General features: G+C 39.0%; 1 protein-coding gene across 1 annotated transcript in view; it reads right to left on the bottom strand.

The window, feature by feature from the left end:
- LOC118926481 (THO complex subunit 2-like) overlaps positions 1-27,550 on the bottom strand; it is a 105,623-nt gene that overhangs the window by 27,521 nt on the left and 50,552 nt on the right. The window contains 8 exon segments of the mRNA XM_057496714.1: positions 924-1,025; positions 1,117-1,247; positions 1,659-1,700; positions 19,686-19,763; positions 19,766-19,883; positions 21,119-21,291; positions 21,791-21,946; positions 24,133-24,225. Of these exon segments, the coding sequence (XP_057352697.1) occupies positions 924-1,025; positions 1,117-1,247; positions 1,659-1,700; positions 19,686-19,763; positions 19,766-19,883; positions 21,119-21,291; positions 21,791-21,946; positions 24,133-24,225 (893 nt within the window).

Raw genomic sequence — 27,550 nt, 5'->3', positions numbered from 1 at the left:
TCTTAAGACTGGAACTCTTTCAGAAGGATCAGTTCTAATAGATCATCTCCTTTCATGCTCTCCCCATTTCCACAGGATCAGATGATTCACTCTCTTTTCTTTCCCCTAAGTCTAAACATACTGTACAACAGCACCTATTAAACCAGATTATGACTGTACATACATGTTTCCCCCACAGACGGTGACCAAAGACAACACAACTGGGCAAAGATAGTATCACTGCATACTGTTAAATCTAGTTAAAACTACAGCACGCGCTACTTTTAATGAGAATAGCCATACCACCAATGTGAAAGAAAAGACAATAAACAGCCTTGCTGAAAACACTGGGAATACAGCAGTGTGTTTAGTATCTTAAACCAAAATAATCTGAAGTATATAATTTTTCAATTAAACTTCTCAGTTTACCAGGAAGTAGAATAAAATAACTAGTAAGTTTTTAATGACATGAAAATAAAGCACACAAATGAAAAAAACAGAAAACTTTCAAAAGTTGACTCCCTGTGGAAACAGTTCTACATAATTCCATTAGACCTTCCAAAAAAAGAAAATCACTATAACTTTAGCAGAGGAAATTTGCAGAACCTTGACTATCTAGTACCAACCACTAAATGTATTTTGTAAACTGAGCAATGGCCACAGTATGCTGTCCTTTAAAAAAACTCATCCTATGATGCATTAAAGAGGATTTTCATTAGATTTTATAACTATGCAAACATGACAACTACAAAATCTTGGTAATCAAAATACCACAAAAATTGATAGTCATTTTACCTGCAGTATCCATACAATCAGTTATACCATTAGCAAATACTCCTGGGCTCCCTCAGAATTGAGGCTCACACACAAACTGACTGAAAGGAAGTAAAATAGTATTCAGATATACTTTAGATTAATATGAAGAAAAACAAATTAAGACTTACTTCATGATATATTTGGCTCTGTCTATTGTTTGAGCTTTAACTTTTACTAAAAGTGGATGATTGTTATAAGTTTCATTCTTCCATTGGCCATACAGACGATATCTTAAAAAATGATGAGATGAAGAATTAGGAAAAGTTAAACACTTAGAGGTTAATGCACTAGAACAGTAGTTAACATATATTATGTATTTACCTATGCTGATATGGAAATGCTTTAAACAATCCCCATAGTTCCTCAGACATACAAGCATTGCAGTCCATCAACGAAAGAGATGGAAGTAGTACCTGCTCAGTAATGCTAAGCAAACAGCTAAGGATAACTTCCTAAGAAGAAGGGAGGAAAAATTATTTCAGTACCAGGTCCATATTAATCCCCCCTCCCCAAATAAATTTATGTCAGCCTTGGAAAAACTGCCACATCTACTTTCCCACACTATCACTGTCCTTTCCACAGTGGCTCGTTATGTCTCTCCATCTAACAGAGCAAATGAGGTGAGGGAAGGAAAGGGGTAGCAAGAGAACAAGGGATTTTTATCCCTCTTCCTTTCTCAACATGGTAGTCCTCAAGAACAGGAGGCTACCACTCTCAAAATAACCGTATCATATGCCAAAAGCTATATTCAGTAAGAAATGTATAAAATGATTATTCACAAGGGACGAAAGCTGGCTCACAGGAAAATCTGCAGTATGTGGCACCCAGACAAACATCGACACACTGGATTTTTCTAGTCTTACCATTTTCTCTTTATCTTCTTGTTTGCCTCCATCAGACTGAAACTAAAAGTTAAAAAATATATATAAATAAAATGCAAAAAGGTTAAGATTATGCTGTCACAATTTAGTTTCTATTATGAAAAAATTAATTTGCACAGGGTTGTGAATTATTTTCTTACTTTTTATACACATATAGATTTTAAATAGCCAGCACTACCAATGAACATTTTTAGACTCCATCTATATTTCTAACCTCCAAATAATTTGGGACATTCATGAATTTTAAATGTCAATTTTATAAGCCAATTATTTTCTCAACCTCATTATCACAAACGAAAGCATCCTAAAACCACAGCCAATGTAATTTAGTTGGGATGCATCTGCATTTTCCCATCTAGATGTTCTAGTTTTGCCTCTACAGAATAAAACCTAACACTAAGGCAACAATTAAAAACAATTAAACCCTAAGAAATTTAAAGCTATGTTTCAATTCAACAATACTTAGCCATCACTGAGAAATAAGCCAAAAATATTAATAACACTGCTGAAAAAAAGACAAAACCACTGCCTAACTTCAACAGACTGAACCAAAATGACGTGGTCGTTATTATTACCAGTGATTTGCATGACAGCCAGAAGCGCCTCGTCTGACAGTGCTGACTGGTCATTCTGAATGAAGTAGTAACACTTGTGTATATAGGCAGGTGGGAGGTCAGAGGATTGTGCAAAGGCCAGCAAGACTACTGAAGCACTGATACTCAAGAACAATTGATTTCAGGGAAGGAGTGAGCTAAATACCAAGTCAGGGAGGGGGAAAAGCTGATAATGCACCTAACAAGCTTATCTCCTTAGCAGATTAGGGAATTCTGTGCATGTATGTTTTCATGCATGAATAATTTAACAGGTGCTACTACCGGGAGGTCAAACCTCCGTGCAAGATCTTCACATACCCTCATTTAGAGACTGCTGCATTACCCTGATGGGAAAAGACACTTCATTTTTTTAACTGGCAGGTTAAAAAGATATAAGGCCCTTTCACAGCAACCATTACTAAATCAACATATATCCTGCTCAGCAAATAAGGCATCAGGTTATGAAGGAGTGACCTGGCAGAAAACAAACTAGGTTGTTGTTTTCTTCTGTTTGGTTGGGGGTGGGGAGGGTAGATAATTCTCACGGCATATGGAGTATATGTTGGGAGGCAGAAATAAGGGTAGGCCATAATTTGAAGAACTAGGTTTACAGTATATTATGTTGGATATAAAGGCAGTTAAGCTACTCCTTTCCTGGTATACAACAATGTGAAGAAACCTAATAAAGCTACACAGTTTTCTCCATAGAAATAAAACATTTTCTTAGTTCTAAGCTGTCCTAATTCCCTACTAGATATTTATGAGTTTCAAAAGTCTGTATGTCAATTCTCTGTATTTCATATGTAGGAAAATTTGAAAGAAAAATAAAGAAAGCACAATAAAACCATCTAGAAGAGCAGCTAAGAAACATTTTTATCAAACATTAATTATAACAACGATGAAGACAAAAATAAATCAAGAGGGGAGAACCAAGATGGTGGTGTGAGTAGAGCAGCAGAAATCTCCCCCAAAACCATATATATTTTTGAAAATACAACAAATACAACTATTCCTAAAAGAGAGACCTGAAGACACAGGACAACAGCCAGACTACATCCACACCTGTGAGAACCCAATGCCTCGCGAAGGGGGTTAAGATACAAGCCAGGTCCCGGTGGGACCCGAGCGCCCCTCACCCCAGCTCCGGGTGGGAGGAGAGGAGTCGGAGCAGGGAGGGAGAGGGAGCCCAGGACTGCTAAACACACAGCCTTAGCCATCCGCACCAGAGCAAAGACACACAGTGCGTGGTGTGCTGGACACTAGGGAAACGGGACAGTAAGACGTGTGAGCGGGTCCCTGCAGCCTGCCCACCTGGGACAAAGAAAAGCGAGTGCTTTTTGAAAGTTTTTTAAAGGGACAGGGACCCCACAGCTGGACGGAAGCATCCCAGGAAACTTAGCCCAGAAGCTGGGAATCCCAGGGAATTCTGGGCGCCCTAACCCCCTGGGTGGCAGCGCAGCTCAGAGACCCCTAACGATAAACAGCCTACCGCCCGTTCCCCCTTGGATGCAGCTCCGCCATATTGGAGAAGCAGCCTGAGTCTGGCCACGACCACAGCAACTGCAGAGCTCCACAGCAGCTTGGCAAGAATTAGATACCCCGGCTGCTCGCAGCTACCCAGCACGCGCCACTAGGGGTCGCTGTCCTCCCAGGAGAGGAAGGCCACAAACCAGCAAGAAGGGACTTTCTCTTAGCCAACACACATGCCAGCTCCCCACAAATACCTCTATCGCCATGAAAAGGCAGAAGAATTTGATACAGACCAAGATCACAGAGGCAAATCCTGAGAAGCAGATAGACCCAACCAATCTCCCTGAAAAATAATTAAAAATAAAGCTCATAACCATGCTGATGGAACTGCAGAGAAATATGCAAGAGGTAAGGGATGATGTCCAGAAGGAGACTACATAAATGAAAAACAATCTCTGGAAGGATTTATAAGCAGAATGGATAAGATGCAAGAGGCCATTGATGGAAAAGAAACCAGAGAACAGGAACGCATAGAAGCTGATGCAGAGATAAAAGGATCTCCAGGAATGAAACAATATTAAGAGAACTGTGTGACCAACCCAAAAGGAACAATAGCCACATTATAGGGGTACCAAAAGAAGAAGAGAGAGAAAAAGGGATAGAAGGTGTCTTTGAAGAAATAATAGCCCAAAAATGTGTTTTAAGAAGACTTCCACGTATATTATGTTCAGCGAAATAAGCCAGGCAGAGAAAGACAAGTGCCAAGTGATTTCCCTCATTTGTGGAGTATAACAGTGAAGCAAAACTGAAGGAAAAAAATAGCAGCAGACTCAGAGACTCCAATAAGGGACTAGTGGTTACCAAAGGGGAGGGGTGTGGGAAGGTGGGTGGGGAGGGAGGGAGAAGGGGATGGAGGGGTATTATGTTTAGTACCCATGGTGTGGGGGATCATGGGGAAAACAGTGTAGCACAGAGAAGGCAAACAGTGAACCTGTGGCATCTTACTACACTGACGGACAGTGACTGCATTGGGGTACGGGTGGGGGACTTGATAATATGGGTAAATGTAGTAACCACATTGTTTTTTCATGTGAAACCTTCAAAGAGTGTGCATCAATAATACCTTCATAAAAAATTTTAAAAAAAGAAGACCTCCAGCCGATTCTGATACATGCTAAGGTTTGAGGATCAGCACACTATTAGAAAGCCCTATACTACTGTCGGAGTCCAGGGGTTGCATTTGAGGTTTTGGGGCAATGCAAAGAGCAAAGGTGGCAGCGGGAGTTGTCATGGAGGGTGCTCAAAGAGATCACTTTATTCTGCACAAAGCTGTACCTCTTATATGCTACAGTGCTAAGTCATGGTTACAGAAGTACTGAAGACGCGTATGCATGTGACCTTCATGGCCAGGTGCCTGGCCTTCAGGGCCCTTATTAGCTCCTTCACGGGCACAACATGCTGTGTTTTCAGGTTTCTCAAGGCCAGACGTACCTGGCACCATACAAGGCCAGATATATTTGGGGTGAAGCAGCGGACAGCTGTCCTCATAGAACACTAGAGAAAGTGGGGGGGGGCCTTCCCTACAACTATGCACCTCCAATTTAAGGAATACACACACAATCAGAGAGAGAAATGACTACAAATAACTTCAGGCTGGAAGAGTATTCATTTAAATAATATCTGGTGTTAAATACATAAGCTTCTTTCTAAAAAAACATACATAATTTGATGTTGGATGGAAAAGAGGGAGAAGGAAGGCAAAGTGGCAACCTCCCACAGGCCCACCAAGGAAGCACCTCCAGCAAACACAACTAACCCTGAAAACGACCTGAAGACTGCATGCAGATCAGGCCACCTACACCTGGTGAAGAGAAGACTACACGGAGAAGGGTAAAGTGGCAGGGCCAGGATCGGTCAGGACCCAAGCCCTTACCCCATCCCACAAACAGGAGGGAGAGGGGATAAGCAAGCACTCAGGAGCTCTGCACACCTGGCCCCAGAGAACACGAGTCCACATTGCACTGGGTTGTGGTGATTAGTGGGGCTCAACACCAGGGCGCATTGGAACACTCTGAGAGGCTGAGACTCCAGGCACTTGTGGAGGACAGGAATGCTCCCTCAGTCTTCCTGGGACCCAACACAGAGGCAGCAGTCTGAAAGATTAACCATCAGTGGGAAGTGTACCAGACAGACGGAGGTCAGAGGGAGCTCTCTCTGGAGGAGAAAGGGCAGGTGGTTGATGCTTCCCCATTCCTCCTTTAGCCCAAATGATCTGGGAAACCAGCTCTAAAGGATCCATCTCCTTCACTGGCAGCTCAGCCCCTATGTATTTCCCTGCACACCCACCTGCCTGCTTGGCCAGCCTGGCCTAGCAGCCATTAGACTTTGCTGCCTGGCAGGCAGAGGGAGGCCTCCCCAGCTTTCCTGGCCCTCTCTCAGCCGAACAGGTGAGGCACCTGTCAGAGCCAGCACCAAACACTCCATCTCCCTTGCTGGCAGCTCAGCCCCATGTCACAATCTCCTGCACACCCACCCCACTAACCCAACAGCAACCACCATTGCTGCCTGGCAAGCAGAGGGCAGCCTTCCCACAACGATCCAAGCAGAAGTGCTTCATAGCACTCAAAGGGCCCACAGGGGCACCTATCAGCCTCTGCTGACAGAGATCAGCTACTGCCAGCAGATAGGCAGAAAGGTGGTCCCACCCACAGCCCACCAACAGCAACTGCAGGTCCACCACAAAGTTGAACAAGGCATGGGTGAGAGCAAAGAGTCTTGAGCTTCTGGGCACCACAGGACACCTTCTCCATAAAGCCATTACTTTCTAGACCAGGAAGCATAGCAGATCCATCTAATACAAAGGAAAAAACACAGAAACCCTGACAAAATGAGGAGGCAGAGGAATATGGTCCAAAAAAAAGTACAGGATAAGACACCACAAAGAGGGCTAAATGAAATGGAGATTATCAATCTTCTTGAAGATTTCAAAGTAACTGTCATAAAGATGCTTGCTGATCTACAGAAAAGTACTGACACTCTCAGAGAAGACTTCAACAATTACAAGATTTGAAAAACACCTACTCAGAGCTGAAGAATGCAATAACTGAAATGAGAAATATAATGGAAGGCATGAATAATAGACTGCTGGAAGTACAGGAGATAATCAATGAGATGGATATTAGAGAAGAGGAAAACAATGAAGCTGAGGACCAGAGAGAAAAAAACAATCTCTAAAAATGAGAAAATGCTAATACAGCTGTGTGACAACTCAAAACAAAACAATATTCACATAATAGGGGTCCCAGGAGGAGAAGTGAGAGACAAAGGAGTAGAAAGTCTCTTACAAGAAGTAACAGTTGAAAACATCCCCAATCCAGGAAAGGAAATAGACACCCAGGTTCCTGGAAGCACGTAGAGCCCCTAACAAAAGGAAACCGAGGAAAGCATTAAGAAATACAGTAATTAATATGACAAAGATTAAAATAAAGAGAGAATCTTAAAAGCAGCAAGAGAGAGGCAGACAGCTACCTATAAGGGAAACTCCACAGGCTATCAGCAGATTTTTCTGCAGAAACTTTACAGGCCAGAGGGAGTGGCATGAACTATTTAATGTATTGTAAGGGAAGAACCTACAACCAAGAATCCTCTACCCGGCAAGGTTATCATTCAGAACTGAAGGAGAGATTAAAAGTTTCCCAGATAAACAAAAGGTAAAAGAATCCACACCCCTAACATGGCCTCATAGTATATGCTAAAGGGTCTTCTGTAGACAAATGTCCTTAAGCCCAAATATATTCATCAGTGAAAATAAACATACAGTAAAGGTAGTAAACCAATTACTTACTAAGCAAGTATGAAGATTTAAAAAAAGCAGTAAAATCAACTATATACAAAATCAGTCACAGGATACACAAAACATGTAGATTATGTCATCACATACGTAAAGTATGGAGGAAGAAGAATAAAAAAGTAGTACTTTTAGATGTGTTAGAGAGACCATCAACTTACTATAGACTATTATACACTTAGGAAACTATGAACATTATAGTACCCCCACAAACCTAAAGCCTATAATACAAACACACAAAAAAATGAAGAAACAAAAAGAGAAATCCAAGCATAACACTGAAGAAAACAATCAAAGAGAATGGTATAAGAGAGGAAGAAAGAAACAGAGAGGAACTACAAAAACAACCAGAAAACAACTAATAAAATGGCAATAAGTACATACCTATCAATAATTACCTTAAATGTAAATGGACGCAACATACCAATCAAAAGACAGACAGTGGCAGAATGGATAAAGAAACAAGACCCAACTATTCAGTACTGACAAGAGACTCATTTTAGACCTAACAACATACACAGACTGAAAAGAAATGGATGGAAAAAGATATTAGATACAAATAAAAGGGAGAAAAAAGCAGGATTAACAGTACTTATATCAGACAAAACAGACTTCAAAACAAAGAAATAACAACAGACAAAAAAGAATATAACATAAAGATAAAGGCATCAGTACACAAAGAGGATATAACAATTGTAAATATCTATGCACCTAATAAAGGAGCACCTAAATATTGAAAGCAAATACTAACAGAACTAAAGGGGGAAACAGGCAGAAATACAATCTCATTAGGGGATTTAACACCCCTTAAATCAATGGACAGATCATCCAGACAGAATAGGTAAACAGAGGCACTGAATGACACATCAGATGGACTTAACAGATATATACAGAATGTTCCATTTAAAAGCATCAGGATACACATTTTTCTCTAGTGCTCACGGAACATTCTCCAGAATGCATCACATATTAGGACACAAAAAGAGCCTCAATAAACTAAAAAAAAACTGAAACTGTATCAAGCACCTCTTCAGATCACAATGTTATGAAACTAGAAATCAATTACAAGAACACCAATGAAACCCCACAAAGACATGGAGGCTACACAACACACTTCTAATAATCAATGGAGCAATGAACAAATCAAAGAGGAAATCGAACAATACATGGAGACAAATGAAAACAGAAACACAACAGTTCAAAATATGTGGGATGGAACAAAAGCGGTTCTAAGAGGGAAGTACATAGCAATACCAGCCTACCTCAAAAAACAAGAAAATTCCAAATAAACAGTCTAAACTTATAACAAAAGTAACTAGAAAAAGAACAAATGAAACCCAAAGTTAGCAGTAGGAGGGACATTATAAAGGTCAGAGCAGAAATAAATAGAGTAAAACAATAGAAAAAAAAAATCAATGAAACCAAGAGTTGATTCACTGCGAAAATAAACAATGCAGAAAGACACCCTAGCCAAACTTATCAAGATAAAAAGACAAAACAAAAAAAATCGGAAATGAAAAAGATATTATAACTAACAACACAGAAATACAAACAATTATTAGAGGACTCTATGAAAAATTATATGACAATAAATTGTACAACCTGGAAGAAATGGGAAAGCCCTAGAAAAGTACAACCTTCCAAGACTGACCCAGGATGAAACAGAAAATCTAAACAGACCAATAACCATTAAAAAAAAATAAACTGGTAATCAAAACATTCCCATCAAACAAAAGTCCAGGCCCAGATGACTTCACAGTTGAATTCTACCAAACATTTAAAGAAGAGCTCATACCCATCCTTCTTAGAGCATTGCAAAAGTTATGACAGAATACTTCCCAAGTCATTCTATGAGGCCAGCTTGACTCTAATACCAAAACCAAAGACACTACAAAAAAAGAAAATTTTAGACCAATATCCTTGATGAACTTAGATGCAAAAATCCTGAATATTAGCAAACCAAATTCAAAAATACATCAAACATCATCCATCATGACCAACTTGAGATTTATTGCTGGGATGCCACAATATTTGTAAATATTGTGATACTCCACATAAACAAAAGGAAAGATAAAAACTGTATGATCATCTCAATAGATGCTAAGAAAGCATTTAACAAAACTCAACATCCATTCATGACAAAAACTCTCAAAAAAATGGGTACAGAGGGAACATACCTCAACATAAAAAAGTCCATATACAACAAAGCCACAGATAACATCAAACTCGATGAAGAAAAGCTCCTTTAAGATCAAGAACAAGACAAGGATGACAAAAACTCTCACCACTTTTATTCAACATAGTACTGGAAGTATTCACAATATAAGTACTCACAATATAAGAGACAAAGCAATCAGACAAGATAGATAAAAGGTATCCAAATTGTAAGGAAGAAGTAAAACTGTCACTGTTTGCAGATGACATGATAATATATGTAAAACCCTAAAGACTCCACCAAAAAACTATTAGAATAATTGGATTCAGCAGTGTTACATGATACAAAATCAGTATACAGAAATCTGTCGCATTCCTATATACTAACAACAAACTAGCAGAAAGAGAAATCAGGAAAACAACTCCATTTACAATTGCATGAAAAACAATAAAATATCTAAAACTAAAACTACCCAAGGAGGTGAAAGACCTATACTCTGAAAATTACAAGACACTTATGAGAGAAATTAAAGAAGACACCAATAAATGGAAATCTATCCCATGTTCATGGATAGAAAGAATTACTATTGTCAAAATGGCCATCCTTCCCAAAGCAATCTACACATACAATGCAATCCCCAAAAAACACCAGCAACAAACTAAAACCGTCTAAAGTTCATATGGAACCACAAAGGACTCCAAATAGCCAAAGCAATCCTGAGAAAAACAAAGCTGGGGGATTATGCTCTCTGACGCCAAGCTATACTACAAAGCTACAGTAATCAAAACAGTATCATACTGACACAAGAACAGACCCACAGATCAGTGGAACCGAATAAAAATCCCAGAAATAAACCCTTGCATATATGGCCAATTAATATATGATAAGGAACCATGAATATACACTAGGGAAATGACAGTCTCTTCAGTAACTGGTGTTGTGAAAACTGGACAGCTACATGCAAGAGAATGAAACTGGGATACTGTGCAACTGCATTCACACAAGTAAACTCAAAATGGATTGGAGACCTCAATGTAAGATATGAAATCATAAGGCTCTCAGAAGAAAACACAGGCAAAAGTCTCTTGAGCATTAGCATGAACAATTCTTCTCTGGATACATTTCCTTGGGCAAGGCAAACAAAAGTAAAAATGAACAAGTGAGACTACATCAATCTAAAAAGCTTCTGTATGGCAAAGGACACCATCAGCAGAACAAAAAGGCATCCTACATCATGGGAAGATGGCGGCGAGAGTAGTTCGGAGGAAATCTCCTCCCCAAAACATATATATTTATGAAAATACAATAAATACAACTATTCCTAAAAGAGACACCAGTGGATGCAGTACAACAGCCAGGATACATCTACATCTGTGAGAACTCAGCATCACACGAAAGGGTAAGATACAAGCCGCCACCAGGCCGGACCCAAACACTCCCCCACCCCAAAACCCGGCAGGAAGAAAGGAGTCGGAACGGGGAGGGAGTGAAAGCCCAGGACTGCTAAACAACCAGCTCTAGAAATCTGCACTCAGAACACAGACACAAGGTGCACGGTGTGCTGGATATTAGAGAAGCAGAAAAGAAAAACCTGGGGGCAGGTCCCTGCAACCAGCGTCCCTGAGACAAAAGAAAAGCAAGTGCTTTCTGCAAGTCTTAAAGAGACAGGGACCCCATAGCTGGATGAAGTTGTCCCGGCAGCTGGGAATACTGGGGAAACTTAGGAGACCCAAACGGAGGCAGGGCAGCTCTGAAGCCCCTCACAGCAATAAGCAGCCTGCCAGTCATTCCTCCAACTGGTGCGGACCCCAAAACATGGGCCCAGTAGCAGGAGAGTGGCAGCGCGCACCAGGGACAGCAGTGCCGGAAGGAACCGAGAGCAGATCCATGTGCCACAGGAGAGGCATTTGCTAGCCCGCAGCGGCATGACCGAACAGCCGGGGCACGGCTCGCACGCACCGGTGGCAGTGAAGCCAGAGCCCGGTAGAAGCCTGTGTGGAAGAGCCCCACGCGCACCTGCAGCGGAGCCAGAGGGAGCAGGCATGCTCCCAGCAGCCGACCAGAATCCTAGCCCAGCACACAGCCACCAGGGCCAGACCCAAAGGCTGATGCTGTCACACAGCTGACTGGCAGGGTCGCCACTAGCACGGAGGAGTGCACCTGGAGTGCCTGCCACTCCCCGCAGGGCCCCACACTGCTCTGATGGACACCCCGCCCACAGGAGCTTAGGGGATTAACCCGGTGGCTGCTCCAGGAGTGCAGGTAACCGTCACAGGCAGCAGAGAAGGGCAAGGCATCCAGCAAGCAGGAAAGGACTTTCTTCTCCCAGCTGACACACCCGCAACCTGCCTACAGCCATTGCTATCACACTGAAAAGGCAAAAACTTCTGGTCCAGTCCAAGATAGTTACACCTGAGAAAGGATCTGCAGAGGCAGACCTAACAAGACTCCCTGAAAAAGAATGCAAAATAAAAATCATAAACATGCTGACAGAGCTGCAGAGAAATATGCAAGAGCTAAGGGATGAAGTCCGAAGGGAGATTACAGATGTCTGGAGGGAGATTACCGAAGTGAAACAAACTCTGGAAGGATTTATAAGCAGAATGGATAAGATGCAAGAGGCCATTGATGGAATAGAAACCAGAGAACAGGAACGCATACAAGCTGATGCAGAGAGAGATAAAAGGATCTCCAGGAATGAAACAATATTAAGAGAACTGTGTGACCAATCCAAAAGGAACAATATCTGCATTATAGGGGTACCAGAGGAAGAAGAGAGAGAAAAAGGGATAGAAAGTGTCTTTGAAGAAATAATTGCTGAGATCTTCCCCAAACTGGGGGGAGGAAATAGTTGCTCAGACTACAGAGGCACACATAACTCCCAAGAGACGGGATCCAAAGATGACAACACCAAGACACATAATAATTAAAATGGCAACGATCAAGGACAGGGACAGAGTATTAAAGGCACCCAGAGAGAGTAAAAAGGTCACCTACAAAGGAAAACCCATCAGGCTATCATCAGACTTCTCAACAGAAACCTTACAGGCCAGAAGAGAATGGCATGATATATTTAATGCAATGAAACAGAAGGGCCTTGAACCAAGGATACTGTATCCAGCACGATTATCATTTAAATATGAAGGAGGGATTAAACAATTCCCAGACAAGCAAAAGTTGAGGGAATTTGCCTCCCACAAACCACCTCTACAGGGCATCTTAGAGGGACTGCTCTAGATGGGAGTACTCCTAAAAATGACACAGAACAAAACACCCAACATATGAAGAATGGGCGAGGAGGAAAAAGAAGGGAAAGAAATAATCATCAGACTGTGTTTATAACAGCTCAATAAGCGAGTGAGGTCAGACAGTAAGGTAGTAAACAAGCTAACCTTGAATCTTTGGCAACCACAAATCTAAAGCCTGCAATGGCAATAAGTACATATCTTTCAATAATCACCCTAAATGTAAATGGACTGAATGCACCAATCAAAAGACACAGAGTAACAGACTGGATAAAAAAGCAAGACCCATCTATATGCTGCGTACAAGAGACTCACCTCAAACCCAAAGACATGCATAGATTAAAAGTCAAGGGATGGAGGAAGATTTTTCATGCAAACAACAGAGAGAAAAAAGCAGGTGTTGCAATACAACTATGAGACAAAATAGACTTCAAAATAAAGAAAGTAACAGGAGATAAAGAAGGACATTACATAATGATGAACGGCTCAGTCCAACAAGAGGATATAACCATTATAAATATATATGCACCCAATACAGGAGCACCAATATATGGGAAACAAATACTAACAGAATTAAAGGAGGAAATAGAATGCAATGCATTCATTATGGGAGACTTTAACACACCACTCACTCCAAAAGACAGATCCACCAGAAAGAAAATAAGTAAGGACACAGAGGCAGTGAACAACACGCTGGAACAGATGGAACTAATAGACATCTATAGAACTCTACATCCAAAAGCAACAGGATACACATTCTTCTCAAGTGCACATGGAGCATTCTCCAGAAGAGACCACATACTAGGCCACAAAAAGAACCTCAGTAAATTCCAAAGATTGAAATCCTACCAGCCAACTTTTCAGACGACAGAGCTATAAAACTAGAAATAAATTGTACAAAGAAAGCAAAAAGGCTCACAAACACATGGAGGCTTAACAACATGCTCCTAAATAATCAATGGATCAATGACCAAATTAAAATGCAGATCCAGCAGTATATGGAAACAAATGACAACAATAACACAAAGCCCTAACTTCTGTGGGATGCAGCAAAAGCACTCAGTCCTAAGAGGAAAGTATATAGAAATCCAGGCACATTTAAAGAAGGAAGAACAATCCCAAATGAATAGTCTAATGTCACAATTATCAAAATTGGAAAAAGAAGAACAAATGAGGCCAAAGGTCAGCAGACGGAGGGACATAACAAAGATCAGAGAAGAAACAAATAAAATTGAGAAGAATAAAACAGTAGAAAAAAATCAATGAAACCAAGAGCTGGTTCTTCGAGAAAATAAACAAAATAGATAAGCCTCTAGTGAGACATATTAAGAGAAAAAGAGAGTCAACAGACATCAACAGAATCAGAAACGAGAAAGGAAAAACCACGACGGACCCCACAGAAATACAAAGAATTATTAGAGGATACTGTGAAAACCAATATGCTAACAAGCTGGAAAACCTAGGGGAAATGGACAACTTCCTAGAAAAATACAACCTTCCAAGACTGACCCAGAAAGAAACAGAAAATCTAAACAGACCAATTACCAGCAACGAAATTGAAGTGGTAATCAAAAACTACCCAAGCACAAAACCCCCAGGCCAGATGGATTTACCTCAGAATTTTATCAGACATACAGAGAAGACATAACACCCATTCTCCTTAAGGTTTTCCAAAAAATAGAAGAGGGGGAAATACTCCCAAACTCATTCTACAAAGCCAACATCACCCTCATACCAAAACTAGGCAAAGACCCCCACCAAAAAAGAAAACTACAGACCAATATCCCTGATGAACGTAGATACAAAAATGCTCAACAAAATATTAGCAAACCGAATTCAAAAATACATCAGGAGGATCATACACCATGACCAAGTGGGATTCATCCCAGGGATGCAAGGATGTTACAACATTCGAAAATCCATCAACGTCATCCACCACATCAACAAAAAGAAGGACAAAAACCACATGATCATCTCCATAGATGCTGAAAAAGCATTCGACAAAATTGAACATCCATTCATGACAAAACTCTCAACAAAATGGGCATAGAGGGAAAGTACCTCAAGATAATAAAGGCCATCTATGATAAAACCACAGCTAACATCATACCGAACAGCGAGAGGCTAAAACCTCTTCCTCTGAGATCAGGAACAAGACAGGGATGCCCACTGTCCCCACCGTTATTCAACCTGGTACTGCAGGTCCTAGCCACGGCAATCAGACAAAACAAAGAAATACAAGGAATCCAGATTGGTAAAGAAGAAGTCAAACTGTCACTATTTGCAGATGACATGATATTGTACATAAAAAAACCCAAAAGACTCCACGGCAAATCTACTAGAACTAATATCGGAATTCAGCAAAGTTGCAGGATACAAAATTAACACACAGAGATCTGTAGCTTTCCTATGCACTAACAATGAGCTAATAGAAAGAGAAATCAGGAAAACAATGCCATTCACAATAGCATCAAAAAGAATAAAATACCTAGGAATAAACCTAACCAAGGAAGCGAAAGACCTATACCCTGAAAACTATAAGACACTCTTTAGAGAAATTAAAGAGGTCACTAAGAAATGGAATCTCATCCCATGCTCCTGGCTGGGAAGAATTAATATCATCAAAATGGCCATCCTGCCCAAAGCAATATACAGATTCGATGCAATCCCTATCAAATTACCAACAGCATTCTTCAAAGAACTGGAGCAAATAGTTCAAAAATTCATATGGAATCGTCAAAGACCACGAATAGCCAACGCAACCCTGCAAAGGAAGAATAAAGTGGGGGGGGGGGATCTCGCTCCCCAACTTCCAGCTCTACTACAAAGCCACAGTAATCAAGACAAGTTGGTACTGGCACAAGAACAGAGCCACAGACCAATGGAACAGAATAGAGACTCCAGACATTAACCCAAACATACATGGCCAATTAATATACGATAAAGGAGCCACGGACATACAATGGGGAAATGACAGTCTCTTCAACAGATGGTGCTGGCAAAACTGGACAGCTACATGTAAGAGAATGAAACTGGATCACTGTCTGACCCCATACACAAAAGTAAACTCCAAATGGATCAAAGACCTGAATGTAAGTCATGAAACCATAAAACTCTTAGAAAAAAAATAGGCAAAAATCTCTGGGACATAAACATGAGTGACTTCTTCATGAACATATCTCCCCGGGCAAGGGAAACAAAGGCAAAAATGAACAAGTGGGACTATATCAAGCCGAAAAGCTTCTGTACAGCAAAGGACGCCATCAATAGAACAAAAAGGTATCCTACAGTATGGGAGAACATATTCATAAATGACAGATCCGATAAAGGATTGACATCCAAAATATATAAAGAGCTCACATGCCTCAACAAACAAAAGCAAATAATCCAATTAAAAAATGGGCAGAGGAGCTGAACAGACAGTTCTCTAAAGAAGAAATCCAGATGGCCAACAGGCACATGAAAAGATGCTCCACATTGCTAATCATCAGAGAAATGCAAATTAAAACCACAATGAGATATCACACTAGTAAGGATGACTACCATCCAAAAGACAAACAAAAACAAATGTTGGCGAGGTTGTGGAGAAAGGGGAACCCTCCTACACTACTGGTGGGAATGTCAATTAGTTCAACTAGAGTGGAAAACAGCATGAAGGTTCCTCAAAAAGCTCAAAGTAGAAATACCATTTGACCCAGGAATTCCACTTCTAGGAATTTACCATATGAATGCAGCAGCCCAGTTTGAAAAAGACGGATGCACCCCTATGTTTATCACAGCACTGTTTACAATTGCTAAGAAATGGAAGCACCCCATGTGTCCATCAGTAGATGAATGGATAAAGATGTGGTACATATACACAGTGGAATAGTATTCAGCCATAAGAAAACAAATCCTACCATTTGCAACAACATGGATGGAGCTAGAGGGTATTATGCTCAGTGACATAATCCAGGTGGAAAAAGACAAGTACCAAATGATTTCACTCATGTATAGAGTATAAGAACAAAGAAAAAAACTGAAGGAACAAAACAGCAGCAGAATCACAGAACCCAATAATGGACTAACAGTTACCAAAGGGAAAGGGACTTGGGAGGATGGGTGGGAAGGGAGGGATAAGGGGGGGAAAGAAAGGGTCCATTCTGATTAGCATGCATAATGTGGGGGGAAGCATGGGGAGGGATGTGCAACCCAGGGAAGACAATTAATGACTCTACAGCATCTTACTATGCTGATGACGGTGACTGTAATGGGGTTTGGGGGGGATCTTGGTGAAGTGGGGAGCCAGTAAACATAATGTTCCTCATGTAATTGTAGATTAATGATTCAAAAATAAAATAAAAAATAAATAAATCAAAAAAATTTGACCAACTATGTATTAAATGGTAGATCAAATATTTCAGTAGCCAAAGGATTGATATACAACAGCTGTTAAATTTTCTAGGCAGTTACTATTATCAAAAATAAAAATTAACATGGATGGAGCTAGAGGGTATTATGCTCAGTGAAATAAGCCAGGTGGAGAAAGACAAGTATTGAATGATTTCACTCATCTGTGGAGTATAAGAACAAAGCAAAAACTGAAGGAAGACAACAGCAGCAGACTCACAGAACCAAAGAATGGACTAACAGTTACCAAAGGGAAAGGGACTGGGGAGGATGGGTGGGAAGGGAAGGATAAGGGGCATTATGATTAGCACACATAATGTAGTGGTGGGGTATTGCGAAGGCAGTATAGCACAGAGAATTAGTGACTCTATAGCACCTTACTATGCTGATGGACAGTGACTGTAATGGGGTATGTGGTGGGGACTTGATAATGGGGGGAGTCTAGTAACCACAATGTTGCTCATGTAAGTGTGTATTAATGATGCCAAAATTAATATATATATATATATATATATATATATATATATATATATATATATATATATACACACACATATAAATCAAAATTAGATGCAATTACCAAACAATGGAGAAAACTGCTATTGTGCTTGTAACAATTACCAGTCTTTTGGCTGCCTTGTTTTACAACTGAAAAGAAATTGTGTATCCTTTTCAGCTTTAAGACCTTAGATTACACGAAGATTTCTTAGACTATAAAAAGCAAACCATAAAAGTACTGCTAACTTGGAATCAAAATTAAAAGTTTTTTCTTTTCAAAAGACAGTTCATAAAATGAAAAGGCAAATCAAAGTGAAAAGTCATAATAGAAGACAACCCAGCTAAAAATGGGTTGCAGATTTAAATGGACATTTCAATATAGATGATTGCAAATGGCAAAGAAGGACATGAAAAGATGTTCAACAGCATGGATCACCAGGGAAACATAAATTAAAAGCACAACAGATACCACTACACACCCATTAGAATAACTAAAATTTAAAAAGACTGAAAATACCAAGTGTTGATGAGTATGTGAAGCAACTGGAAGTCATATACATTGCTTCCAGGTATACAAAATGATACACACATCTTGGAATAGTTTGGCAAAAAGTTAAATATACACTTATCTGTATGGCCCAGCAATCCCATTCCTGGGGAAAAAATGTGCCTTCCACCCCCAAAGACTTGTATAAGAATATTCACAACAGCTTTACTTATAATAGCCCCCAACTAGAAACAACCCAAATGCCTATCAACTGGTCAATGGATAAACCCTGGTATGTCTATATAATGAAATATTACTCAGCAATCGAGGAACTACTGACCTATGCAACAACTTGGACGAATCTCAAAAGCATCAAGTGGAAGAGACCAGACAGAAAAGAGTATTTTCTATAGAACTCCATTTACATGAAGTTCTAGAAAAAGCAAAACTATAGTGACAGAAAGCCTACCAGTGGTTGCCAGGAACCAGAAATGAAGGGTAAGGAATTGACCAAGAGGGAACTTCCTGGGGTGATGAAAATATTTAATGTCATCATTGTGGTGGTGAACACACAACGTGTGCACATCTGTTAAAACTCATCAAATTATACACTTAAGATGAGTGAAGTTTACTGTATGTCAGTAATAACTCAAAGCCGATTTAAAATAAAGCAGCACAAATGGTTACTCATAGAGTAGCGACCACAAGGGAGTACAAGGAAAACTCTGGTGCACCAGTACTGTTGTATTTCTTAATCTGGGTGGGGGACATATGGGTATTCCGTTTGGAGGAAGCCACTGAGTTGTACAATTATGATCTGTGTACTTTATTTCAATGAAAAGCTTACTATAAAAATTAAGGAATGGGTCCTCCTCAACAGTTTGGCTTCATACAAATCATGGCAATGATTCAAAATTGCAGCTAAGAAAATAACTGAGCAGAAGAAAAGCAAGAGGAACTAATTATAAGGTGATTCAAAAGCAATCACTTGTTCCAAAGCATATTTTCCTATGTGGGCGACAACTAATAATCTAGCTAAATTTAAGTTTTATATATCTATATATGTGTATATATACATACATACATATATATATATATATATATATATATATATATATATATAGAGAGAGAGAGAGAGAGAGAGAGAGAGAGAGAGAGAGAGAGAGAGAGGATACAATGGACTTTCCCCGAAACTTTAACCATCAACCTTTTTTTCTTAAGTTCATGTTATTCTTATTTCAAGAGAAATACATAAAACAAATAAGCTCAGAACATGTTCACTCCACAACTTAGTTTTCTGCTTGGTAAAAAAGACTCTTACTAACCTCCTTCATAAATGATTTGCCAATGCGCACCACTTTGGCGAATAAAATGGGATCATGAGAAAGATGAGGACCAAGATATAACAGAACATACTGAAGACATCTCTCCTCAAGTCTTCAAAGCTCTCTGCTTGTTTTGGTGCTCTCTTAGTTTGCAAAGCATTAACAGGTGAGCCTTTAGCACCTTTAGGAACACCAACTCTATAAAAGGAAGTAAAATTCTTATTAATACTATTGAATAGCCCATTTTAAATTAATACAGTCATATTAATCAGTAAGTAAAACCTTTCTTGCTCATATTTGCTTTCTATATTTCAACCGTGCCTAACTTTACTCTACCAGATAATTTAACTAGTAGAAAATACAAAACCAATACTCATTTGAAAAAAAATCAAGAACTCAGAGGAGAACGCTTTAAATTTACTGTGTAACAAAAGGAAATAAGAAAAATGCAAATTTCAAGTAACACTTAACATACATCATATGAATTTGCTTTTAGTTAAACTTGGCCAGTATCAGGAATTTGAATATGGGCATGGGGAACAAGGGATGGATGTCAGAGACACTGGAAGATGAAACAGAAAAATATGGATAAAACAACACTGATTTAAGTCAATAAACATTCCTCAATCTGTGTTCCACTAGCTAGACGGAGTACGAGATAGGTGGTGGGAGGGAAGGTGAGCGGCATAATGAAAGAGTGTGTCACACTAAAAAGCACAGCATGCCCAGAGTTCTCACCTGCTGTGGAGTCACAGGGGTCACTCTCTGAGAACAAGCCTTCATGGTCCACAGCCCAGGTGGCACTGAAGGCAGCAGCCAGCCGCCAGCCGCTATCCACAAGTCACAAGGCTGGGGCTTTTGAGGCAGGCTCTGCTCTCTGGGGCGGAAGCCAGAGCTTCTGCCAATACTGCTCCTAAGTATCCTGCAAGTAGGCTGAGGACTAGAGGACTGGTCGACACAGTAACTAGGGATGATGAGAGAGGCTGCACTAGCAATTTCCCCAACAGCAGCCTAAATGCCAGGAAAGGTAAGGCAAGAAGAGCGGCAAAGGCCTCACTCAGAGCCACTCAACCCAGGATAGAGGAAAATACACTAAGTAAAAACCTTAGAATTCTCTACCCCTCAGATAGGAGGAAAAGTAAAGAACAGAAGAATGGAGTTTTCACTCTCAATGGAACAAACTCAACCTAAAAGTCTAACCTATACTTTTTAGACGACACTGCAGCACACATTCTGTAACACCTGATATAGACGTTAGGAGACAAGTCACTAATTAACACATATCAAACCGATACACTGAGAATAATTTGTATCTTCTGATAAAACATACTAAAATATATGTTTGGTTTGAAGAGACACGATAAACATGCAGATTTTTTTATAGTCCTAAACTAATTCTACCTCAATGAGTACTAGAGCATATGCTGACATACCTTCGGTAGAGCGGCTCAATAGCTATGTGAATAAGCTTGCAAATAGCAAGGGCTACTAGCTTATGTGAAGCTGCATAGTATGGAGGCATCTGATCCATAATGTTCTGGGCATGCAGCCAATCACCAATCTTTAACAAGGCTTCCAACAAACCAAGTTTTTGGTTGTCAGGTGGCTAAAAATAAACAATTACAGTAAGAACACAGACCAGACACCAATAAATCCTAATTTTTTTTATTTTAAAAAAATTGAGCTAAATAATACAACAATGTATGTCAACTATGGCTGCCATTCATGGTAAATGCAATGGTATTTTCCAGAAAATACAATCAAGCTTCTTACCACCTGAAATAAAAACAGGATCTGTTTTTTCATTTAGCAGACACAGTGTGACAGTTTGTAGACTAGGGATTATACTACACTGTACTTAATGTTCTGTGCCACAGCAAACTAGAACTCATTCACCTTTGAGAACCCCTTGGGACTTAAGAGACAGAGCACAAATAAAAGTCACAAATACATTTGTGGTTTCACTTAGAACTTATTTTGAAATGTATGTAAGAAATCAAACCACCTTTCTTCACCACAATCAAAATTAATAAATTGTTGATTAACTAATTAAATAATTCTAAATCCAGAAGACAATGTTGATTTTACTAGAATGAACCACATACCTTCTCTACTTTCTCCTCTTCTTTTTCCTTTTCTTTCCCTCGCTCATCAATTTTTTTGGAAGACAATACAACCACTGTAAGTTTTCTAACAATTTGCTTAGCTTCCACAATTTCTCGTTTGTGTTCCTCCATAATGCAATCATCAGCTGGAAGAAGCTAAAAATGGTTCATTAAAATTTCATGTAACAGGTAATACTATTTGCACATAAAAAGCAAACACTACACTCAATTAATAAAACTGAAAATAACAAAGTCAAGCTTATTCATGACCATGATATCCCTTCTAAGTAAGTTTCTCTCCATTATAATTTTATAATCTAATTAAGAGCTTAAATTTTGTATACCTTTTAACATCTGGTAGCAGTTCGAAGTTTCATGTTAACACAATACTATAACAGTGATGCTTACCACCGAACTTGGTTTACCCAACAAATGTATACCTGTTCCATTAAAAATATCAGATTACCCCTCTAAAGGACAAACTCCAAATTAAATAAAGTACTACATACAGATACAATTTGGGAGAGGTGAGCTACTGAATTACGTAACAGCATAAATTTGATTCCTCTAAATGAAAAATCTAAAGTAGAAAAATTATAAACAATTTGACATCTTAGTTGTCATTTCCTAGATAACTATATGACTTAAGTCACAAACTAGTTTCTAGTTTATTACAAAAGGGAAAGTAATGCGTATAGCTGACCCTCCAACATGGAAAAGGATTGAGTATCTCAAATACAGCCATCTTGTATGCATGGAAGACGGTTAATGTGGACATTTCATAAAGTAACCCAGACACAAAGAAAAACACAGCCAACAATCCATTATTTAGCAGTTTCTGATAGGCACTATAGTGAGCTATAAAAGTGTACCTGCCCCAAGAAATGCATAATCTAATAATTCAGTAGCTAAATCTAATGCAATGTAAACCAGCAGCAAATAAAAAAAGTCAACAGTGAAATAATAAACTACATATTGTAGACTTCGTCCCATTAGTCAAAAGAGGGGGTGGAAGAAAAGTCACTATAGACTGGTACAAGGAGTTAAACAAACTTTTGTCATTCATTATGCTCTCCACTGCTTATTCTTTATGCCCTCTATTTTTATTGTTTTCCTATATATCTGCTGTAGGTCCCCATCTTTTATATGGTCCCCATCTTTTATATAGAGTACTGCCAATTGTCTCTAAAGTTTCTCATTACAATGGATGAACTTTAAGCTTCTTAAATTTCTATTTCTAGTTTTGTCTATTTTGGGAATGTATTACTAGGTGCATATAAAGTTACAACTGCCATGCCACATCTTGCTAGTGAACACATGTTTATTATGAAGTGATCACAGTTCAGCCCCAATCTATTTCTCCATCTTCATTTCCCATACATACCAGCCCAGGGTCCAATGACTTTGAGCTTCCTGATGTTCCCCTGAGGTGATGATAAGGCCCTTTCAAACCTCCACCTTCATACCCAGTTAATTTTACTTACAAAGCTTCCTACCTTGTAAGCTTAGCCAACACCTACACATCTATCAAGATCCCAGTACAACATCACTAGTCTGGAAAAGCCTTCCAACACAGAGAGTCACTATCTATTCTAAGACCTAACAGCACTCTGTGAATACCTCCAGCAGAGTACTTACTATATAATGCAAAATGTTTCTCCCTTGCTAGACTATGACTGCCTCCAAGGTAAAGACCAAGTTGTAGTCAACTCTGTAAACCACAGTACATGATAAGCAAGAAAGTCAGAAAGTGACTGCAAAAGCAGTGAAAGTTATGTCAGATTTGGACAAGTTTAAGTTCATAGATATCCTAGCACACAACCTAATAAAACAGTAATTGGTATACTACAAACTTAGTTTTATTTAAACTGACAGGCTAAATTGTTGTTAAACTAGAGGCCATCAATCACAATCTCATACATACTCTTCTAGATCCCGGATCCGGCAACTCATCCTAAATGCCTAAAATTAACATTTTGGGGAAAAGGAACAAGTATCTAGGTAATCCCATATTTCCTGTGATTTACATGTAATAGAGAAGTCTAAAACCACACTGATTAGAATTTGGCTTCTCCCCCATGAGATATGCCTTGATGACAATTGACAATGTCATATCCAACTTTGAATCCTGCAAGGATGATTAAAGTATCTGATTTCCACAGTTTGTCAAAGCATTAAATTCATTCCCTTTATAAAGTAAACACGAAGCAATAAAGCATTAGGGCTTCAAAAATTAAGACGTGAAAGCCTAGGACCAACCTTGGAGTGCTATAAAGGCTGTCTACTCCTCCCCGCACCCCTGGGATGGACAACTAAATATTCTTAGCAGCCTATTGACTTACATGTACATAAAGATCATCTAAATCAACAATATTAAATTGTAGAAGTACTGCTGCAGCTCTGTATAAAGATGAAGGGGTCTCTCCATTTAGTTCCTTGAAGAACAGAAGAAAAGTTTCTTCTTAGTGCACAAAATACAATTAAAATCATATCCTTTACCTACCAATAATTAAGAACAAAGAGACTAAATAACTCTAGGTTAACAATAAGCTTCATTCTTCTTCCTGATCATACATAACATCTGAATGCAGGACAAAGATCCCTTTTCATATTAGAACATCTTCTAAAGAGCATGAGGAAGGATTTCAAAATGGATACACTATACAATGCTTGCTAATAGTTTAATAAAATCTGGAAATTGAATAGAGTAACATCTTATACTGCATAATACTTAGTTTGGGTTTCTGTTTTTGTGTTTTATTACCTGGCTTTTTTAGGTATTCTCAGTGGAGATGCAGATAGACTAACAAATTGGTAAGTGCAGCACTTTCTGTGTCTGCTTTAATTTTTTCTCCCTATTCTTTTATTTCTTGGTTTTGTGCTATGTAAATCAGCAGATTTCCCCTTCAAAACAGGTCTCTATGCATATTACACATGGATAAATCAACATTTTAAAATAAAAACGGTCAATTCTAGGCCAGCCCTGCAGACCCTGCATAGAAACAAGGATATCTGAATGCTGTCAGGAAGATCTTAGCCTAATTTTTAAACTGCTTGTGGTCAGATGAATGGAAGAGTGAAGTGAGGACAATTGGCAATTACTAAATGGCCAAAAGAAAATAAAAAGCAAACAGGTAACAATATACTGTTTTGCTTCTCAAAACTGAAAATGAGATCTTTGTAAGGCTTCCCCCACAACTGTGACAGGTGTTTTGCACATACCATATGAACCTAAAAAAGCAAATAGGTTTATCTTAAAAAAAGGCATTGTTCTACTCTAATTTTTAAGACAGATAAGAGATGTCATCAACTTAAGAGTTTAATTCTAAACTTTTGTACATGGTTACTTAGTATCAAAACATGTTCCCATAAAAACAAATGGTAGTCAGGATTTCAGAGCAAACCCACAAAAGCTCACTACCTGACCTGAATCCACCAGGTATTATTCTCATTATTTCCATTATCTTTATTTAAATGAGTCACCACAAGCCCCCAACTCCCAGCCATACGTCAGCTTCCATACTCTGCTCCTGATACTGCCCTGCACAATCCTTGTTCTGTCCTGTCCTTCCCACCTTTCCACATTCTCAAAAAACTTCCATGGAATCCTCTGGAATTCATGACTCATCCTCAGCAAAACCCCCTATATCTGAACCTCTCCTCTAAATGTCCCCTCCACCTTCATGCCTGAACAGAGCCTAGCACTCTCTAGGAACACCACTCCCACTGTAACCTGGGGGCTATTTTCCCCAGGCCCCACACTACTAGGCCTGGAGGTGAAGTATGAATCATCTTTGCTTTTAATAGTTGTTTTCAGTCTATTTTTTTCGCCTGCACCCTCACTAAAACCCACCCAGCTTTGGATTTCTTATCACTCACTACTGCTGTTAACTAGTTTTATTCCATCATAGTCAAATAATATGTTTTGTACAAATGTACTGAGACTTACTTTGCCATCCAAGGGGCTTCCCTGGAGAATGTTATATGTGCAGTTAAGAATAATGTGTCATCTATTGTTAGGTAGAGTGTTCTATATATGCCTGTCAATTCTAACTGGTTTATAGAGTGAAGTCTATTTAGCCTGATATTAGAAGAGCTACCCAGCTCTCTCCTGGGTGTTATTTGCATGGGATACCAATGCCCACACTTTCACTTTCAACATATTTGTATCTTTGTATTTAAAGTGAGTCTTACAGATAGCATAAAGTTGGATCATGCTTTCTCATATATTATATCAAACTGTCTTTTTTTATTGCAAAGTTTAATCCATTTACATTTAAAGTGTTATAGTTTACCCTTGAACAATGCAGGATGGCTAGGTTAGGGGTTATGACCTCCACACAGTTGAAAATCCACACATAACTTCTGACTCCCCAAAAACATAACTACTAATAGCCTACTGACAAGAAGCCTTACCATTAACATGAACAGCTGATTAACATATTTTCTGTTATATGTATTATATACTGTATTATTACAACAAAATGTTTTTTTTTCAAATTGTCACAAATCTCAAAAAAATTTCCCAATATATCTATTGGAAAAATTCCCCATGTAAGTGTATCTCAACAGTTCAAACCCATGTTGTTTAAGGGTCAACTGTAGTGACAAGGAAGGCTTTCTGCCATTTTGCTATTCGTTTTCCATGTCTTACATTATTTTTTGTCCCTCATTTCCTCTAGTATTGCTTTCTTTTGTGCTTGTTTTTTTAGAATGTACCATTTAATTCCCTTCTCCTTTCCTTTTCTGTGTGTTTTTTAGCTATTTTCTTAGTGGTTACCTGGGATATTACAATTAACATTTTAAACTTGTAATAACATAGTTTGAATTAATACCAACTTAGTTTTAACACTATATGAAAACTCAATGTAATAGTATACAGAAAGCACGTATATATCTCTATCCCTCCAGTGTTACACGATGTGTGCCAATTACATTTATAATTACTGTTTTATTCCTTTGTCTTTTAAATCATATAGGAAAAAAGGAAGGCCTACAACTAAAAGATACAGTAATATTGGTTTTATATTTACCTATGCAGTTAGCTTTACCAGGGTTCTTTTTCATTTCTTTATATGGCTTCAAGTTACTACCTAGTGTCCTTTCATTTCAGTCTGAAGGACTCCCTTTAGCATTCTTGTAGGGCAGGTCTACTAGTCCAGCTCATGATCTCTCATTTTTGAAGGGCAATCTTGTTCTGTATACAATTCCTGGTTGTCAGTTTTATTATTTTAGCATTTTATATACACCATCCCACTGCCTTCTGAAGAGAAATCAGCTGTTCATCTTATGACAATCTCTTGTATGCAATGGGTCACCTGTTTTGCTGCTTTCCAGATTCTCTGTCTTCTGATGATTTGACTAAAGTGGGTCTCAGTGAAGATATCCTTTGAGTTTATCCTGCTTGGTATGAATGGAAAGTCTTAGATGTGCACATTCATCTCTTTCTTCAAATTTGGGAAGTTTTCAACCATTATTTTTTCTGTCCCTTTCTCTGTCCGCAGCTTTTGGGACTCCGTAATGCACATATTGGTACAGTTGATGGTGTCCTATAGGTCTCTTAGGCTCTATCATTTTCCTTCATTCTTTTCTATTTCAACTCCTCAGCCTGATCTACTTCAATTGACTTATCAACTTAGCTGATTGTTTCCTCAGCCTCCTCCACTCTGCTCTTGTACCCCTCTAGTCAATTTTTCACTTCAGTTATACTTTTTGACTGCAGAATTTATTTGGTTCCTTTTTTATGATTTCTATTTATTG

The sequence above is a fragment of the Manis pentadactyla genome, unplaced genomic scaffold, assembly GCF_030020395.1.
Source record: "Manis pentadactyla isolate mManPen7 unplaced genomic scaffold, mManPen7.hap1 scaffold_289, whole genome shotgun sequence".
In the NCBI taxonomy this organism is placed as follows: Eukaryota; Metazoa; Chordata; class Mammalia; order Pholidota; family Manidae; genus Manis; species Manis pentadactyla.
The sequence above is the reverse complement of the archived record's forward strand: the minus strand, read 5'-3'. Positions and strand labels throughout refer to the sequence as shown.